At 45.7% G+C, this 20,759-nt stretch overlaps 1 protein-coding gene across 2 annotated transcripts in view; it reads right to left on the bottom strand.

Annotated features, from left to right (window-relative positions):
• Positions 1-20,759, bottom strand: part of DPY19L1 (dpy-19 like C-mannosyltransferase 1) — a 71,198-nt gene that overhangs the window by 19,649 nt on the left and 30,790 nt on the right. Inside the window, exons 8-15 of one of the 2 annotated variants that reach the window (XM_068168661.1) lie at positions 20,112-20,169; positions 15,328-15,419; positions 12,397-12,496; positions 10,506-10,583; positions 5,131-5,217; positions 3,473-3,532; positions 1,581-1,661; positions 686-787 (exon numbers count right to left, since the gene is read on the bottom strand). In XM_068168661.1, the coding sequence (XP_068024762.1) occupies positions 686-787; positions 1,581-1,661; positions 3,473-3,532; positions 5,131-5,217; positions 10,506-10,583; positions 12,397-12,496; positions 15,328-15,419; positions 20,112-20,169 (658 nt within the window). The remainder of the gene's footprint in view (positions 1-685; positions 788-1,580; positions 1,662-3,472; positions 3,533-5,130; positions 5,218-10,505; positions 10,584-12,396; positions 12,497-15,327; positions 15,420-20,111; positions 20,170-20,759) is intronic. The other variant, XM_068168662.1, reaches the window with a different exon arrangement.

The raw sequence follows: 20,759 nt of genomic DNA, 5'->3' as shown, positions 1-20,759 counted from the left end.
GTTTGCATTTAAAAGCAATAAAAACAGCTCAACCTAGCTTAAGCTCTCTTAAGCCCTATGAGGAGAGGCTGAGGGAGCTGGGGTTGCTTAGCCGGGAAAAGAGGAGGCTCAGGGGAGACCTCCTTGCTCTCTACAACTACCTGAAGGGAGGCTGTAGACAGCCAGAGGTTGGTCTCTTCTCCCAGGCAAGCAGCACCAGAACAAGAGGACACAGTCTCAAGCTGTGCCAGCGGAGGTTTAGGCTGGATGTCAGGAAGAAATTCCTCCCAGAGAGAGAGATTGGCCATTGGAATATGCTGCCCAGGGAGGTGTTGGAGTCACCATCACTGGAGGTGTTTAAGAAGAGCCTGGCTGAGGCACTTGGTGCCATGGTTTAGTTGATTAGATGGTGTTGGGTGATAGGTTGGACTCAATGATCTCAGAGGTCTTTTCCAACCTGGTTCATTCTATTCTATTCTAATGTCTTTAACTACACAGGTAGGCACTTCAACTTATGACAGCAGTAGAAGGTTAAGGCTCTGAAATAATAGAATCAACAAGGTTGGAAAGACCTCAGAGATCATCAAGCCCAACCTATTACCTAATAGCTAACACCTCCTGACAACTAAACCATGGCTTCAGGTGCCACATCCAAGATAAAGCAGGAAGTTCTCTCGTCCATGACAATCTGTTTTGATTTGATTACCTCTTTCTCCATGAAGTCAAACTCAGCAGCACAGGTGTACATTAATGTATCAAAATCCTTGTAGCCAATAAATTTAGATTTTAATATATTTCCTATATGAGCCTGGGGGGAGGGAAACAACAAACAACAAATATAGTAAGCAAAACTCATCCTGTTTTCCACAGCAAAGCAGCTTAAACTCACATGAGAAATAAGTTTAATTACAACAGTAGCTTAGAGTAGCACAGTATCTACAATACTGTTAAAAGAGCACCAAAACAAATCTATTTCTGGTGTATTAAATGGCATCTTTGACTGTAACCCAGACTGCAGTGTGTTAAATGAAAAGCAGAAAGCAGCAGGGGGGAAAAAAAAGGGTGTTACCATTGCAGCTGGGTTCAACAAGAATATAGTTTGGCACATTCAGATTTTAAGACACCCTTAAGGTATCTTTTGGCCCCTGATGCACAGCTGTAGATGGGGTTTTAACAGTAGCATCTGACAATAAAGAGGCTGAAGTGAAAGGGGGAGTCCTAGTTATAAGCATTTCAAAGCAGGCTTCAACATCAGCTTCAGAAGAAGCTGAACTAAGAAAGGGAATAAATAAAGAGGGAGGTGGAGGGTATGTAAAATTAACAAAGATCTATAAATCCACATTTAAAAGTAAACACACAGAGTTTACTAACTCAGTAGCAAAAACCACACCACAGTCTTTACACGAGCTTTGGTAATAACACCTCAGAGTGATGTTACAGCAAGAATGAGAAAGCAAATATGCAACCCCTCTCCCACTTCTGCAAAACAAACCTTGGCACTTCTGAGATGTTTCTCACTAAGAGGCCAAGATTGAAATACTAGGAATTAAAAAGAAAAATCATGGAAGACCTCAATCAGGTACTCAGAAAACAGAACTTACATCATCAGCTGTTCCAAATGCTAAAGATGTGAGGCATTTCAAGGTGACTGTCCCAAATAACCAGGCACATCCCTCGATGACCTTAACAAGAACACATTCAGCAGGAAATCAACATCTCAGCAAGCCTTTAAAGAAGGCTTTTCTTCTTTTTAACTAGGATTATTACATTTATCTGCTAGTCACAAACTCTCCTGTTATCACCACAGTAATTTCTAACCAACTCAATTTCCCAAATTGCTCTACACTGTAGTGGGTTTTAAGTTGTTTTCACAGATCATAGAATTGTCAAGGCTGGAAGGGACCTCAAGGATCAGCCAGTTCCAACCCCCCCTGCCATGGGCAGGGACACCTCACACTACAGCAGCTTGCTCACAGCCACATCCAGCCTGGCCTTCAAAACCTCCAGGGATGAAGCTTCCACCACCTCCCTGAATTTTGGCCAGTATTACTAACAGGTTGTCCTCCACTTAATGAGGATTGTCTTGGTAGCTTCCTGTTTTCAGGTGTTACTGCCTCAAGCACTAAGCTGCTTCTCACTTTATCTTATACAGTGTTTTATTTTATTTGGCATAGTTTGGAAATGCCCTCTGTGTTTGGACATGACTTCTACTGCCTCAAATCCCACCCACATACTTAACAAGTTGATAGTAGGCTGAAAATGAGCCAGCAGTGTGCCCAGGTGGCCAAGAAGGCCAATGGCATCCTGGCCTGCATCAGGAACAGTGTGGCCAGCAGGAGCAGGGAAGTCATTCTGCCCTGAACTCAGCACTGGTTAGGCCACACCTTGAGTCCTGTGTCCAGTTCTGGGGCCCTCAGTTTAGGAAGGATGTTGAGATGCTGGAAGGTGTCCAGAGAAGGGCAACGAAGCTGGGGAGGGGTCTGGAGCACAGCCCTGTGACGAGAGGCTGAGGGAGCTGGGGTTGCTTAGCCTGGAGAAGAGGAAGTGTTTAAGAAGAGCCTGGATGAGGCACTTGGTGCCATGGTTTAGTTGATTAGATGGTGTTGGATGATAGGCTGGACTTGATGATCTCAAGATCTTTTCCAACCTGGTTAATTCTATTCTGGTCTGTTCTAGTCTATTCTAGTCATCTATTCTATTCTTCCTTTACTTAGGGAATTATATGAATGAATGGGTTAGGGAATTATACACCTTCCAGTAACTGAAAAGGGCTACAAGAAAGCTGGGGAGGGACTTTTGAGGGTATGAGGGAGTGATAGAACTGGGGGGAATGGAGCAAAGCTAACAATTATTAGATTCAGATTGGATGTTAGGAAGAAGTTGCTCTCCATGAGGGTGGTGAGAGACTGGCACAGGTTGCTCAGGGAGGTGGTGGAAGCCTCATCCCTGGAGGTTTTGAAGGGAAGGGCTGGATGTGGCTGTGAGCAAGCTGCTGTAGTGTGAGGTGTCCCTGCCCATGGCAGGGGGGGTTGGAAGTGGCTGATCCTTGAGGTCCCTTCCAACCCTAACAATTTTATGTTGCTTGTTAGACTAAATATCCTACAAAATAAAATATGCATATAAAAATAGGACAGATTTTAGTGAATACCTAATGCACTAGTAGCTGAATCTCAATTTCTGCAAGCACAATTAGCCCTTACTTGCTTTTTCTGAGCTATCCTTAGCTCAGATTTAAGATGGTAATTTAAAATCAAACATGTTGCCATTTGCAGGCTAATTTTAATCTTTTGGTCTCAAGGATTATGCTCCTTTTCCTTCCTCAGTAATTTAAGTTTAATTCCTGGGAAGATGGGCCAAAATATAAATGAATAAAGTTCAGTTGTGCTTCTGGGTTAATTTCTAATAGCTGCAAAAAAAAAATCAAGAAGCTTATTTCTGTATTAACAAAGTCAATTGTGCTTCCCTGAAATCCAAGCCCCATTAAATTCCTTACCCATAAGTAGAGTTCTCTTCTGCTTCTTTTCAAGAGTTTTGGACTCAGTTCAAGAATTCCCTAATGAGGAAAAACAAAAACCACCAAAAAAAGATGTACATTTTCAGGCAATACACAGGAAGAATAAGAGATTCCAGTACCCTGGAGGAGGGCTTTGGGGGTAAGTGCCTACTGCACCACACAGCTGTTTTTTAAAAACCCCTTCATAATTAATACCTATAATATCAATGAATATATAATATTGTGATTTTATTCTGCACGGGTAAAAGATGCCAACATAAAAAGTCTGTTTGGGGTTGGAAGGGAGCTCCAAGGGTCATCAAGTCCAACCCCCCCCTGCAGTAGGCAGGTACTGCCCATGGCAGGAGGGTTGGAACTGGATGATGCTGGAGGTCCCTTCCAATCCTGCCAGTTCTATGATTCTATAATATCCTCAACTAGATCAGGTTGCTCAGAGCCTTGTCAAGCCTGACCTTGAATATCTCCAGGGATGAGGCCTCCATCACCTCCCTGGGCAAGCTGTTCCAGTGTTCCACCACCCTGATGGTAAAGAACTTGTTCCTAACATCCAATCTAAATCTGCTCTGCTCTATTTCCAAACCATGGCTCCTCATCTTATCCCTGCAGGCCTTTGCAAATAGTCCCTCTGAAGCCTTCTTGCAGGACCCCTTCAGGTACTGGAAGGCTGATCTAGGGTCTTCCCAGAGCCTTCTCTTCTCCAGGCTCAACAATCCCAGCTCCCTCAGTTGACTTCACAGCAGAGGTGTTCCAGCCCCCTGATCATTTTCTATGCACACAAATCCCTTCAGAAAAACTGCATGAAACTGGAATAAATTTGGGTCTTTCCCCCACCCCCTGTTTAGGAAAAAAATAAGCTATGAGTCTATGAGTCTTTAGTGACTGCTATGAAGACAGGCTGAGGGAGCTGGGGGTGTTCAGCCTAGAGAAGGCACTGGGGGGACTTTAGAGCTGCCTTCCAATAGCTGAAGGGATCCTACAGGAAGGCTGCAGAGGGATTTTCCATCAGGGTGTCTAGAGACAGGACAAGGGGGAATGGTTTGAAGCTGAGGGAGAGCAGGGTTAGACTGCATCTTAGGAAGTTCTTCAGTGTGAGGGTGGTGAGACTCAGGAACAGGCTGCCCAGGGAGGTTGTGGCTGCCTCCTCCCTGGGGGTATTGAAGGCCAGGCTGGATGAGACCTTGAGCAGCTGAGTCTAGTTGAGAGGTGTCCCTGCCCATGGTGGGGAGAGGATGACCTCTGAGGTCCCTTCCAACCTGAGCCATTCTGTGATTCTCCAGTTTGCAGTTTCACAATTCAGAAGGAATGACTTAAACTCTTCTTTGCTCATGTCCTTGTTTTACAATTACTCTGCTCAAGAGCACATAGGTGGTACATTTTCTATTGTCATAAGCCCAAGAGAGTTATAAAAGGAAGAGAATTGAGGCTGAACCAAATGCCTCTTAGGAAAAAATGTGAATTTTTTCCTTTTTCTTTACATTAGTATTTACCCATTCTCCAAACACTCTCAAGATTAATTCTTTTTTTGCCTTGGGAAGGATTTCTTAGCAATCTGGTTTCACATTTCACACCAATCCACACCTAACAGTACTACATTACAGGTTTAGCACCTCATAGGATGTTTTACTTTAACCACTTACCCAGATCACTACCAGAGATGCAGCATAGTATGATGTCAACAACATTGAATTACCAAACATCAGAACAAAACACACTAAAAGAGACACCTAAAAACAAAATAAAAAACAAAATCATTACATTTCAATGGAATAGAACAGAACAGAATAGAATGAACCAGGTTGGAAGAGACCTTTGAGATCATCAAGTCCAACTTATCACCCAACACCATCTAATCAACTCAACCACGGCACCAAGAGCCTCATCCAGGCTCTTCCTAAACACCTCCAGGGATGGTGACTCCACCACCTCCCTGGGCAGCACATTCCAATGGCCAATCTCTCTTGCTGGGAAGAATTTCTTCCTAACATCCAGCCTAAACCTTCCCAGGCACAGCTTGAGACTGTGTCCTCTTGTTCTGGTGCTGCTTGCCTGGGAGAAGAGACCAACCCCCACCTGGCTACAGCCTCCCTTCAGGTAGTTGCAGAGAGCAAGAAGGTCTCCCCTGAGCCTCCTCTTCTCCAGGCTAAGCAACCCCAGCTCCCTCAGCCTCTCCTCACAGGGCTGTGCTCCAGACCCCTCCCCAGCTTTGTTGCCCTTCTCTGGACACCTTCAAGAGTCTCAATATCCTTCTTAACCTGAGGGGCCCAGGACACAGGACTCAAGGTGTGGCCTAACCAATGCTGAGCACAGGGCAGAATGACTTCCCTGCTCCTAATACAGGGTTGCCCAAGTACAGAAATTACCTTGTGTCAACAGCTTTAAAGAGATCTACTGCACAGCAGGTGCCTACAGAATTGTTCTGAAAACCCCTCTTTTCAGGACCTAAAGGTAAGACATAACCAAGGGGAGACTGTGGTGTTAATTCACATTTTAAAAGTGCTTACAGACAGAAAGATTGAATCACAGGACTGACTCATCTTATGTGACATCACAGCTACATTTTTCAAGCTATTCTTAATATGTATCTTAATTGTGTCCAGTACTGGTGTCCCCAGCATAAGGAGGACACAGAATTGTTGGAGAGAGCCAAGAGGAGGTTACAAAGATGATCCAAGGGCTGGAGCAGCTCTGCTGTAAGGATAGGCTGAGGGAGCTGGGGGTGTTCAGCCTGGAGAAGAGAAGACTTGGGGGGGACCTTAGAGCTGCCTACCAATAGCTGAAGGGATCCTGCAGGAAGGCTGCCCAGGGACTTTTCATGATGGTGTCTAGACACAGGACAAGGGGGAATGGTTTGAAGCTGAGGGATAGCAGGGTTACACTGGAGCTGAGGAAGAAGTTCTTCAGCAGGAGGGTGCTGAGACTCTGCAATAGGCTGCCCAGGGAGGCTGTGGCTGCCTCCTCCCTGGGGATGTTGAAGGTTGGGTTGGATGAGGCCTTGAGCAGCTGAGTCTAGCTGAGAGGTGTCCCTGCCCATGGTGGGGAGGTTGGAGTAGATGATCTCTGAAGTCCCTTCCAACCTGAGCCATTCTGTGATTTTTTTCCCCCCATCTTTCAGAACCTTGAACAAGCACAAGAGCACTGACTGCTTTTTGCCTTCTTTCTTTCAAAGCAACAAGCATATCTTTAAAATAAAACCATCACCACAGCCAAGGAAGCAGAATTGGTTCTTTATATGCACTTAGCCTAAGAGCTTGAAAGGCAAGGCAGAAGTACAACTACCAGCCACCACCCTGGTCTCCTGCTGGGCTTTATTTTTGTTTAATAGAAAGCAAATTGATCTGCATTTTCCCACTTGGAAAGCAGTATCAATGACCAATCTCTGCCACCTTCTATAAACAGCAATAATGACAAATAATGTAATTGTTTGTGAAATATGCAGACTTTGGTACTCCCTTCCTTTGTTCAACATCTTTGTGGGTGCCATGGACAGTGGCATTGAGTGCACCCTCAGCAAGTTTGCTGATGACACCAAGCTGTGTGGTGCAGCAGACAGGCTGGAGGGAAGGGAGGCCATCCAGAGGGACCTGGACAGGCTGCAGAGGTGAGCACAAGGCAACCTCATGAAGTTCAATAAGAGCAAGTGTAGGGTCCGGCATCTGGGTCAAAGCAACCCCAGGCACAAATCCAGGCTGGGCAGGGACTGGCTGGAAAGCAGCCCTGAGGAGAGAGACTTGGGGGTGCTGGTGGAGAAGCTCAACAGGAGCTCTCAGTGTGCACTTGCAGCCCGCAAAGCCAATCAGATCCTGGGCTGCATCAGGAGAAGTGTGGCCAGCAGGTCGAGGGAGGTGATCCTCCCCCTCTACTCAGCCCTGGTGAGACCCCACCTGGAGTCCTGCCTCCAGTTCTGGAGCCCCTATTACAAGAGGGATGTGGAGGTGCTGGAAGGTGTCCAGAGAAGGGCCACGAGGATGAGTAGAGGGCTGGAGCACCTCTCCTATGAGGACAGACTGAAGGAGTTGGGGCTGTTCAGTCTGGAGAGGAGAAGGCTCCGAGGTGACCTAATTGTGGCCTTCCAGTATCTGAAGAGGGCTACAAGAAGGCTTTGGAAGGACTTCTCAGGATCTCAGGTAGTGATAGGACTAGGGGGAATGGAATGAAGCTGGAGGTGGGGAGATTCAGGCTGGAGGTGAGGAGGAGGTTCTTCACCATGAGAATGGTGAAGCCCTGGAATGGGTTGTCCAGGGAGGTGGTTGAGGCCCCGTGCCTGGAGGTGTTTAAGCCCAGGCTGGCTGAGGCTCTGGCCAGCCTGATGCAGTGTGGGGTGTCCCTGCCCATGGCAGAGGGGTTGGAAGTAGATGATCCTTGTGGTCCCTTCCAACCCTGACTGATTCTATGATTCCTGAGACCTTCATTTAGCACAGAAAAATGAGCTGGGGTGGGGGGGAAGCAAAACCTAAGAAAAGACTGGCAGGTTAGCCAGCCCCATTAAGCTTTCACTGTAATGTGACAGGATAGTTCATCAATCTGAAAATAGGCTTTTCCATGCCACTTTGACACCAAAATGATGATACCAGCTATCAACAGAAGCCAAAAGGTTTGAAGTATTTCACCCTGCTTCTGTCAGACAAGCCACTAAACCAAGAAGCTTATATGCAAATTGTCCTGGTAAATCTGACTGGGAAGGAGCTCTTGGTGTCCTGGGTTTGTATCAGAAAGGAGCTGCAGAGAATCCTTTGCTGCTATTTGAGAGGATTTCAAAATGCATTGGAAAACATGAAGCACCATTCAGCTCAGAGATTCTTTCCTGTGATAAAGACCCTGGGTTTTGGTGGTGGTGGTTTCACTGAGTTTGCACAGTACAATTTTAGCCCAAACCCCACCTCTTTATACAACTGTTTACATCTTCCTGTCTATTTCATACTGCAATTGCTTTTGCTTTTAAGGGGCAAAATTCCTGCTAGCAAAACCTGATCATTGGCACATCTCTAAAAATGAAAATCAGATCATTTTATGCAGGAATTACTTTTGTGATCTCCTTCCTTTGGTGATTTTGCTCACCCCTTTTTGAAAGAGCAGTTTTCCCCTCAGCCTAATAATTTACTTCCTTTGTTCTCCTTCATCAGTATTTCAATTCACCACATGTGAGGAGAAAGTTCTTCCCAGCAAGAGAGATTGGCCATTGGAATGTGCTGCCCAGGGAGGTGGTGGAGTCACCATCACTGGAGGTGTTCAAAAAGGAACTGGATGTGGCACTTGGAGCCATGGTTTAGTTGTCAGGAGGTGTTAGGTATTAGGTAATAGGTTGGACATGATGATCTCTGATGCCTTTTCCAACCTGGTTGATTCTGAGTCTATGAGACTATGTGTCTATGTTCTTTGCATGGTCAAGACTATCATAGTCCTCAAGGAGTTCTTTTCCTTCAGTGATAAGAAGCCTGTTCTCTGCTTTTGACATACTAACATCTCAGGTTTTTGCTTCTGCTAAGCTATGGTATGAAGCAAACACTGTTCTTTCAACCTTTTATTCTCCACACTCTCTTACTTGGTCTGTCTTCTCTGCTGTTTGAGGCAGCATAGAATTAATAGATACAGAAAGGAGAGGCAAATATTTCTACAAAATATTTTAGGCTGATAATTTGTCTAGTTTCTGACACCAAGTCTGGTGCTAAACTATGTCCCTTGGTGAACATTGATCTGCTGAGATCCAGCAGAGGAGGATATGAAGAGATCTTCCCCCTCTACTCTGCTATGCTAAGACCCCACCTGGAGTTCTGCATCCAGCTCTGGGGCCCTCAACACAAGGAGGACAGGGAACTGGGGGAGTGGGTCCAGGAGGCCATGAAGATAATCAGAGGGCTGGAGAACCTCTCCTAGGGGGACAGACTGAGAGAGTTGGGGCTGTTCAGCCTGCAGAAGAGGAGGCTTCAAGGAGACCTTATTGAGGTCTTCCAGTATCTGAAGGGGGCTACAGGAGAGCTGTGGAAGGACTTTTTACAAGGGCTTGTAGTGACAGGATGAGGGACAACAGCTTTAGAATAGAACAGAATAGAATTAACCAGGTTGGAAAACACCTTTGAGATCATCAAGTCCAACCTATCACCCAACACCATCTAATCAACTAAACCATGGCACCAAGTGCCTCAGCCAGGCTCTTCTTAAACACCTGCAGTGATGGGGACTCCACCACCTCCCTGGGCAGCACATCCCAATGGCCAATCTCTCTTGCTGGGAAGAACTTTCTCCTCACCTCCAGCCTAAACCACCCCTGGCACAGCTTGAGACTGTGTCCTCTTGTTCTGATGCTGCTTGCCTGGGAGAAGAGACCAACCCCCACCTGGCTACAACCTCCCTTCAGGTACTTGTAGAGAGCAAGAAGGTCTCCCCTGAGCCTCCTCTTCTCCAGGCTAAGCAACCCCAGCTCCCTCAGCCTCTCCTCACAGGGCTGTGCTCCAGACCCCTCCCCAGCTTTGTTGTCCTTCTCTGGACACCTTCCAGCAACTCAACATCTTTCCTAAACTGAGAAGCCCAAAACTGGACACAGGACTCAAGGTGTGGCCTGACCAGTGCTGAGTACAGGGGCAGATTTAGGCTGCAAGAGGGGAGATTTAGACTGAACATTAGGAAGAAATTCTTTACAAAGAGGGTGAGGAGACAATGGAACAGGTTGCCCAGGAAGGTTGTGGATGACCTCTGGCCCCTCCCTGGATTTATTCAAGGCAAGGTTGGATGAGGCCTCGAGCAACCTGATCTAGTGAGAGGTGTCCCTGCCCATAGCAGCAGGGGTTGGAACTAGATGATCTTGAAGGTCCCTTCCAACCTAAACCAGTCAAGGATTCTATGATATAAACATACACAAGACCAAATGTTCAAATCCAGACCCCTCCCTCCCTTACTATTGCATCTTTTCAACCATTTTGCCACTAAGGAACACAGTTCAGACAAATGGGAGCTTTCTGATGCTTTGACCTGCTTGAGGGGATGCAAGTTCATAAAAAACCAAAGAAGTATTATTTACCATATGAGCAGAGAGTATCTTCTGTAATTTGCAGGAGTCAATATAACCCATAATACAGACAGCAAACAATGAAGCTATCTAGAATCAAAAGTGAAACAATAATTGAAACCAGTCTGCAGTGGTTTGCTTTTTCCAGCAGAGCACAGAGTCACACAAAGAAAAATCATTAGTCAAACAATCCACTGTGTTACTGCTTGGTGCCTAGTAAGTATTTGGGCATTTCAGAATGGGTTCTTTCAAGAAACCAACCCCCAAACTTATTGTGGTGCTCTGAATCACAATTATCTAACATATTCAAACATTTTAATAGGTATCCAGCAAGCCATCACCACACAGCACTAACATCACCTTGGCTATAAAACAGAACAAACAAAGCACAACCACCCCACCCCCCTCAGCTCACCCCAAACCCAAACCAAATCATTCATTGACATGATTTCATTTGAACTTTCCAGCAAAACAGGGGGACATCCCCAATGTGCAGCTGAGGAAAATGAGATCCAGGGCTCAAGGCAGCTTGCTAAAAGCCACATGGGAGAGCCACAAAATTATGCCTTGGATCTGTAATTTCAAACTTCAGGCCCAGCATCTTAAGCAGCTTCTAGTGAGGAGTTTCTCCGAGTATTTTTATGACATGGACTGGCTCCCTTTTCTGCAGGTAGGATGCTTGCATAGCAGAGCATACATTGATTGCTCAAAACTATCAACCAGCAACATGTAAGCTGCAGCACAGGAGGTTCCACCTCGACACAAAGGGGAACTTTTTTACTGTAAGGGTCACAGAGCACTGGAGCAGGCTGCCCAGAGAGGCTGGGGAGTCTCCTTCTCTGGAGATTTTCAAGGCCTGTCTGGATGTGTTCCTGTGTGACCTATGCTGGATTCTCTGGTCCTGCTCTGGCAGGGGGGTTGGACTGGAAGATCTGCAGAGGTCCCTTCCAACCCCTGACATCCTGTGATCTCCCACCAAGCAACAGCTGCCTCAATAGGACAGACACATGAAAACGTACAGATGGATTTCAATCAGTCTAAACACTAAGGAAGTTAGTTCAGATGTTAGGAAAAAGTTCATCTTCAACTAGATCAGGTTGTTCAGAGCCCCATTCAGCCTCACCTGGAAAGTTCTTTACCTTAGGAAAAAGTTCATTACCACGAGAGTAGTGGAACAGGTTGTCCAGGGAGGTGTCTGGGACCCCATCCCTGGAGACATTCACAGTGAAGCTCAAAAAGACTCTGAGCTACCTGATCTAGTTGAGGATGCCCCTGCTGACTGCAGAGGGGGTTGGACTGGATGACCTTTGGAGGTGCCTTCCAACCCAGGCCATTCTATGACTGTATGAAGCGTGCTGTGTGACAGCCCCTTCCAGCTCCCATTGGCATTTACCACCCACCTAAAAGTCACCTCAGCTGTCTGAACTCTCACAGTAAAACTTAGGCCACTACTCAGGCTCACCAAAATGAAACAGGAGATCATGCAAAACCATGCCAGATGTTTCATGCCATGCAAACACTGCTCCACTAAACAATTTGGAATAGCCTGAAGAGATGCAAGATCAATGTCTTCTTTTTTTCCCCAGTCTTTCTACTTCAACATACAAAGGTTTTGCCTTGCTCTAATGGAGTGATCTTAGGCTGGAGGCTGCTTGTAAGGGGAAAGTCAGTTCATTTTATTTTGTTTTCAGTCCTGGAAAGAGAACTGAGTGGTGTGAAAGGTCACCTCTTAAATCTAGGACTAGAAGAGTACTCTGATAAATGGTGTGACTCTTTCCTGAGAGCAAGAGTGAAATCTGGCTGCAAGGAAAGCATCAGAGCAGTTGTGAATTGGGTGGCTGCCTACATAAAACAGTCCATTTGCTAGGACAAGGAGACTATTGAGAGGGAAAGGTGGTCTTACCTGGGTGAGAAGAACAAACTGAGCAAACTGCCAGGGAAGCATGAAAAAGATATTAGAAACACACAGTGCAATCAAGCTTCCTGCATTAATATTCGGAATCCTTGGGAAAAAGAGACAGAATAGGCATTGGTTAAGTAAAATCACACAAATCTCTGCAACAGAGTTGAGAACAACAACAGAGAATGCAAGAACAACAATGGCACCTTGGAAGTTGGCTGGCAATGTTGATCAGCTGCAAGTAACACTGCTCAGGTAAATCTAATATCCATTTTACATCAGTAACCCAAATGGTTCTGATGCTTAAGGTTTTTGAGCTATTTTGAGTCCAAATTATCACTCATTAGCAAACAAGCAACGTGACAGGCCAACCCAGGTCACCTGTAGTGCTCCACCTGCTTCTAACAACTCTACAGTCAGGTCACAACCAGTGCTGCTGCAGCTGGGATCACAACTATTCTCTGAACAGTCTGCACTTAAAAGTGATTTCTTTCACACAGTTCTTCCATGTTAACTTCCTGCAGCCCTCCACTAGCAATCCTGAGTGAGGCTTCAGGGCAGGAGACAGCAACAAACAGGTGAAACTCACCTTAAACTGCAAACAGCCCATCCTTTGTGGCCTCCTGTAAGTGCTATTATCTAACCCTGTGTTAGCTCTGAGTTCAGAAACATGCCACTTGTCAAATTTCACTAAGTGGCCTCCAACAAACAAAGACAAAATTAAACATTCTGCTGTAAAACTCAGCAGACTACAGCAATATTAAATCATAGAATCACAGAATGGTCAGGGTTAGAAGGGACCTCAAGGATCAGCCAGCTCAAACCCCCCTGCCATGGGCAGGGACACTTCACACTACAGCAGGTTGCTCACAGCCCACATCCAGCCCTGGCTTTCAAAACCTCCAGGCATGAGGCTTCCACCACCTCCCTGGGCAACTTGTCCCAGTCTCTCACCACCCTCATGGGGAACAACTTCTTCCTAACATCCAATCTCAATCTACCCATTTCAAGTTTTGCTCCATTCCCCCCAGTCCTATCACTCCCTGACACCCTCAAAAGTCCCTCCCCAGCTTTCTTGTAGCCCTTTTCAGTTACTGGAAGGCATATAATTCCCTAACCCATTCATTCATATAATTCCCTAAGTAAAAGAAGAATAGAATAGACGACTAGAATAGAGTAGAATAGACTAGAACAGAATTAACCAGGTTGGAAAAGGCCTTCAAAACCTGCAGGCATGAGGCTTCCACCACCTCCCTGGGCAACCTGTGCCAGTCTCTCACCACCCTCATGGGGAAGAACTTCTTCCTAACATCCAATCTGAATCTTCCCATTTCTAGTTTTGTTCCATTCCCCCCAGTCCTATCACTCCCTGACACCCTTTCTTGTAGGCCTCCTTCAGATACTGGAAAGCCACAATTAGGTCTCCTCTGTAAAGCTTTCTTTAGCTTTTATTTGCAAAGGCTTGAGATAAACTTCCCAAAAAAAAGCCATGCTGAGCATGACCCCAGTGTGCTAAGCAATACATGATGTAAGTGATAATAATGAAGAATTTCAGTTGTAGTCTCTGTTAAGGCAGTTCCTGTGCTTCACTGGAATGCCTAACCCAGAGCTGATCCTGAAGCAGCAGAGATAACTGAGAAACAGAATGTTGAAGTGTTTTACCCCATTTTTGGAACCTCACTCTGAAATGCTGAGATTAAAGACCTGCATGAGCTACTTCAAGTACCAAGATGTGAAGAACAAGAGGGAATCTCTCTAATCAAGAAGTGGCATAATTACAGGTGTAGAACCTATGTGCTCTGATCACCCCAACATCAAGTGCGACTTCCTCAGCTTCTGTTTGACCACACAATTAGCATCAGATGAACAAGCATCTCTCTAATATGAAACCCAGGAACCACTCTACAAACTGTTCCTCAAAATATTGTTTTTCCACACAGCATTTATCTTTCCCTCACCTAAACCCCACAAGCTAGTGACAAGATGGAAACATTTTCAGTTTAATCATCAATAACTACAAATGGCTGTGACCTAACAAGGGAAAATCTGGGGTTACAACCTCAAAGCTCAGCTAAACCATAAATATGCTGCAAATATGATGTAATGGAGGTGGTGGAAAAGCTCTCAAGTATCATTCACAGAATGGCTCTGGTTAGAAGGGACCTCAGAGCTCATCTACTCCAACCTCTCCACCATGGGCAGGGACACATCTCAACTAGACTCAGCTGCTCAAGGCCTCATCCAGCCTGGCTTTAAACACTCCCAGGGAGGAGGCAGCTACAATTTCCCTGGGCAGCCTATTCCAGGGTCTCACCACCTTCATATTGGAGATGATTGATCATGCTTATTCAAAACAGGGACAAACCAGTGCCATGGTGATGTTGCAGGCTGGAAACCATGGCCAAGCAGGGCTAAGGTCCCCAAGAGCATCCCTGCATTAATGTAAGTTGATTGTTCTACATCATTCAGCTAGTTAGACTAGTTAATTAGTCACTGAAACCTACAAGAACATACTAGTTTATGGGTGCCTATCAGCATCCTAGCATGGCATAGGCTTATTCCAAGTGCAACCAACATCCCACTCTCCAAGAGGGAGCAACCCAGTTGCTGGAGTATCAGCTTGAGGATGTGACATCAACCAAAAAATGTTGATGTTTAGCTGAGGTATCAGTGTGCCAGCACTGTCATTCTTATTTTTTATTGTAATCAAGCCTTCAAGTTGCAAAGTTTTCCTTTTCCTCAGTGAGCAATGTGACTGCAGCTGGGCTGGTGCAGAGTCTGCAACCCAACAGCCAGCGGCAAGTCGCTGTGTAAAACGGTGTTGGTGCCACAGCACACAAAGGCACTTCAACAAGCATTTCAGTAACTGCATTTAAATACATCTCCATTTGGTTTTTAATCATTGCAAAATGCTGAGTATAAACTGAGAGGTACCTGAGAATATAGGTCAAAAGCAACATCTGAAGCACAAGGAAGGGGTATGAGAAACTTTCACGGAGAGGTGGAGTCCACATGACGCGAGTGCACTAAAAATAAGAACTGGGTTAGATGCTGACATTTGGCTGCTACCTTTCCAGAAAGCAAAGCATTTGCACTTCAAAATGAATGACCATGGATCCTTCAACAAAGCAAAAACCAAGTTACATGAGAATTTACTAACAAGTTTGTAAAAAAAAACCCAAACAGCAAGCTGGATAGTTGGAAAAAAGAAATATGGAGGCAAAAGGAAGCAGCTTCCAGACTTGAAGTCTGATGTACTGTTTAATTAAAATGGATCACTGCCTTTCCAAAATTGCATGTGACAGCTAGAGAACATCCAAGATAAAAAACAGCCAGGACAGCAGATGCTTGTCCCTGCCTCTGTGGAAATGAACAACTCATTCAGGTAAGTAAAACCATTCTCCAATTCAGGCCCCGCTTAGAGAAAGTGTGTGGGGAGAGGATGTGAAGGCTAACCCAACATACTCCTCATTATGGTAAAGTCCTTTAGGTTTTAAACAAGTCTCATTTCTACCACCAACAGCACAGGAAGTGTAAGGTCCAAAGCTGTGCTCTGAAATCACAGAATGCTAGGGCTTGGAAGGCACTAACAGAGATCATTAGGTCCAGCCCCCCTGCCACAGTAGAATCATATTGGGCAGGTCATGCAGGAACTCATCCAGGCAGGTTTTGAAAGTCTCCAGAAAAGGAGACTCCACAACCTCTCTGGGCAGCCTGTTCCAGGGCTCTGTGACCACCACCATAAAGAAATGTCTCCTCATGTTGAGGTGGAACCTCCTGTGTTCCAGCTTGTACCTGTTGTTCCTTGTCATATCACTGGGCACCACCAAAAGGAGCCTGGGAGCTTCATCCTGACACTCACCCCTCAGATATTTATGTCCATTAATAAGATACCCTCTCAGCCTTCTCCTCTCCAGACTAAACAGCCCCAGGGCTCTCAGTCTTTCTTCATAGGAAAGATGTTCAAGTCCTTTCATCATCCTTGTGGCTCTCTGTTGGACTCTCTCCAGCAGTTCTCTGTCTCTCATGAATGGGGGAGCCCAAAACTGGACACAGTATTCCAGGTGTGGTCTCACCAGGGCAGAGTAGATGGGAAGGAGAACCTCCCTAGACTTGCTGGCCACATTTTCCTCAATGCACCCCAGGATGCCATTTGCCCTCTTGGCCATGAGGGCACATTGCTGTCCCGTGGAGAACTTGCTGTCCATTAGGACTCCATGGGGCTGCTTGAAATTAAGATCTTATAGAACTTATACCAACTTATATGTTTCACTCTAACTCCAACCAAGCAGAGCATAATGCAATGTGGTCAACTGAATAGCTTCCTCATTAAATTCTTGAGGGTCCTGTCAAATGGCTCAGCTGTCTGTCATCTCCAATATTTACATTCAGCTCTTCATTCAGCACTTCCAGATGGCACTGACCAGCCAAAAGAAAAATAAATAATAATTGACATACAAATAAAAAGGGTTCAAATTGGCTACCACTAGATTAGCACTAAAGAGTAGAAGGTCTTCAGAACTACAGGACAAAAACATAGGTCAGGTGACATTTCTACAGAATTAACCAGGTTGGAAAAGACCTTTGAGATTATCCAGTCCAACCTATCACCCAACATCATCTGATCAAGTCAACCATGGCACCAAGTGCCTCAGCCAGGCTCTTCTTAAACACTTCCAGGGATGGTGACTCCACCACTTCCCTGGGCAGCACATTCCAATGGCCAGTCTCTCTTTCTATGAAGAACTTCTTCCTAACATCCAGCCTAAACCTCCCCTGGCACAGCTTGAGACTGTGTCCTCTTGTTCTGGTGCTGCTTGCCTGGGAGAAGAGACCAACCCCCACCTGGCTACAACCTCCCTTCAGGCAGTTGGAGACAGCAAGAAGGTCTCCCCTGAGCCTCCTCTTCTCCAGGCTAAGCAACCCCAGCTCCCTCAGCCTCTCCTCACAGGGCTGTGCTCCAGACCTCTCCCCAGCTTTGTTGCCCTTCTCTGGACACCTTCCAGCAACTCAGAATCTTCCCTAACCTGAGTGGCCCAGAACTGGACAGAAGACTCAAGGTGTGGTCTAAACAGTGCTGAGCACAGGACAGAATGACTTCCCTGCTCCTGCTGGCCACACTATTCCTGATGCAGGCCAGGATGCCATTGGCCTTCTTGGCCACCTAGGCACACTGCTGGCTCGTGTTCAGCCTACTGAACAGGTCATCTTAACATAGACCATAATAAACCTGTGATGAGCTTACAGGATGTTGATGCTAGGATGTTCCCTCTTCTTTGCTTCCTATAATCTCAGCAACACTTTTAAAGTACTGTTTCACCAGAGAGGATGGAATTGACCTGACACAAGCCCTGTTCCATCAAAGAAGTCACTAGAACTGGCATTACCCAAGCCCTCCCTTCTTGCCTTGCTATTCCACAAGCTCATTAAACATGCAGTGTCAAGTAAATGTATAGAAATAGCATGGAATAAATGCAAAGCACAGAAGCCCATCATGTAAATCCAACACAGGCCTTGCTGTCTCAAAAGTACTCTCTGGAAAAGCTGCACCTTGATTAGCACTAAACCTTTCATAAATATATACACACTAACGTGTTGTCTTCAGCTGACGGCACAGATGTGATGGGATTAGTTCCAGTTACTTTTATTAGCCATAAATATGATCTCTCTAAAGCAGTGTAGGCTTTTGGATGATTTTCTTCTCCAGACTGCACAGCACCAGTTGATTCATTGAATCTTTCTGATACTTGGAAGTGATAAAAGACGGGGAAGAAGAAATGCTGAGCACACCCACCCTAAAAGGGAAGCACTACCTTAAAAGTGGTTTGACTAATGTGGCCCAAGCTGCTTTTCTATCTTTGGGATGCAACAGTAAATGCAGTCAGCTGTGGATGATTTATCATGGCTGTAAACTAGCTGTGCTGCAGGTATAAATACACAGGGTCTGCCTGAGCTTGAAATCACTGAAACTCAGGAGCATGAGCCCAGACCAAATGAAAACATACTGCCTTAGGATCATTAGCTTAGTGCCAGAAAGAAAACCACTTTTCACACAGCATTACATCTGAGAGACCAATACTTGCAGAGCACCCTTGGGATGCTCAGTCATATCCTTCCAGAAAAGCAGACCTGGGAGTCCTGGTGGACAACAGGATGACCACGAGCCAGCAATGTGCCCTTGTAGCCAAGAAGGTGAGTAGGTTGAGAGAGGTTCTCCTGCCCCTCTACTCTGCCCTGGTAAGGCTACATTTGGAATATTGTGTCCAGTTCTGGGCCTCTCAGTTCAAGAAGAAACTCAGGAAACTGCTTGAAAGAGTCCAGTGCAGAGCCACAAAGATACTGAAGGGACGTGTCCCTTCTGAGGGAAGGCTGACAGAGCTGGGGCTCTTCAGCTTGGAGGAAGAAGAGCCTGAGGGGTGCCCTTATTCATGTTGACACAGAAGTGCAGGGCAGTGTCAGGAGGACAGAGCCAGGCTCTCTTCAGTGATGTCCAGTGAAAGGACAAGGGGCAATGGGTGCAAGCTGAAGGGAAAGAGGTTCCACATGAACATAAGGAAAAACTTTCCACCACCCTCATGCTAAAGAGCTTGTTTTTAACATCCAAGCTAAATCCTCTCTTTTCTAATTTCAAACTATTGCCCCTTGTCCTACCAGTACAGACCCTTAGAAACATTCCCTCTCCAGCTGGAGACACAGGGAGATACTTTAAGCAACAGTTTCTTTTGTTTGGGGTTTTTTCCTGTAGTGCAGCTTATCTGGGGTTGTTTAGCCTGGAGAAGAGGAGGCTCAGGGGAGACCTTTTTGCTCTCTACAAGGGAGGTTGTAGCCAGGTGGGGGTTGGTCTCTTCTCCCAGGCAAGCAGCACCAGAACAAGAGGACATAGTCTCAAGATGCTCAGGGGGAAGTTTAGGCTGGAGGTGAGGAGAAAGTTCTTCCCAGCAAGAGAGATTGGCCATTGGAATATGCTGCCCAGGGAGGTGGTGGAGTCACTGTCCCTATAGATGTTCAAAAAAAGCCCTGGTTTAGTTAGTCAGGAGGTATTGGGTGATAGGTTGGACTTGATGATCTCTGAGGTCTTTTCCAATCTTATTGATTCTATGATTCTATTACAGTTTAGCATGGGAACCTCCTTCATTTTTGAATCTTGTTCATGTGCTACATGCAGCCCAGCTATAGCTGGAATGGGCACACAGAATACCTGGCTATTTTGAAACTTTAAGTCATTGTGCTACTAGGACTGCAATGGCAGAACCACTTTTCATTTCTGTTTGGTTTGGGGTGGTTTTTTTGTGGGTTTTTTTGGTTGGTTGGGTTTGTTGGTTTCTTTCCCCTTTGCTTTGTTTCTTTTTAAACTCTAACGTGACACATTGGACTGTTACACATTTTCAAGCTACAGCCTATTTTGCTTTCAGTAACATCTGAGAATCCCTTGGGTTGGAAGGGACCTCTAAAGGTCATCTTGTCCAACCCCCGTGCAGGGAGCACAGACATCCTCAATGAGATCAGGTCACCCAGAGCTCCACCGAGCCTCACCTTGAATATCTCCAGGGATGGAACCCCATACAGGTCTCTGGGCAACCTGTTCCAGTGCTCAACCACCATCTTATTCCCTTCAAATTCATGCAACAGATAAGCAACAGAGCTGTCTTTAAGCTAATTCTCATTCCATTAAAGAAAAAGGTGGGGAGTGGTGGTGGTGGTTGGGGATGGTGACCTACCTCTCCATGGTTGAAAAAGAAACACATGACAGTAACAAGGCCTCCTAGACGGCTCCCACTGTGAAGAGAAGAAGAAAAATAGGTACAATAAGAATCTCATAATGTCAGTGCTGCTTAAAAAAAAAAAGTAAAGCAGCATTAATGTACAGCTGCTTGTTGAGGAAGGAGGTGAGGAACCCTCTCAAGCATCGAGGGAAAGCAATCTCCAGCATGCACGCAACACACAAATGCTACGTCGTCAGAGAGAGTTTATTTCAGAGCAGAGCACTCTTCATCCATCAGCTCCTTCCTGCAGAGCACCAATTTTAAACAGAAATAACTTGGATAACCATTATTCCCCTCCTCAAGAACTTTGGCTTAGATCCTTGCATCTGGTGCTTCATCTGCTGTACCCACAGCTTGGCTTGGAAAACTGCCATACTATATATATATATATATATGTATTTAAATACCATACCTTCCCCCCTACTGTTTTTTTTCCTGTTCTAAACACCAGGCAATATAAATGAAGCCCCTTAAGATGTTGAGCAAATAACTTAAGAACTTCTTCACAGAAAGAGTTGTTGGCCATGGGAATGTGCTGCCCAGGGAGGTGGTGGAGTCACCATCCCTAGAGGAGGTCAAGAAAGGACTGAATGTGGCACTCAG

This window comes from Melanerpes formicivorus, unplaced genomic scaffold (genome assembly GCF_026170545.1).
Source record: "Melanerpes formicivorus ecotype bairdi unplaced genomic scaffold, bMelFor1.0.p_v2 SCAF_148, whole genome shotgun sequence".
Taxonomy (NCBI): Eukaryota; Metazoa; Chordata; class Aves; order Piciformes; family Picidae; genus Melanerpes; species Melanerpes formicivorus.
The sequence above is the reverse complement of the archived record's forward strand: the minus strand, read 5'-3'. Positions and strand labels throughout refer to the sequence as shown.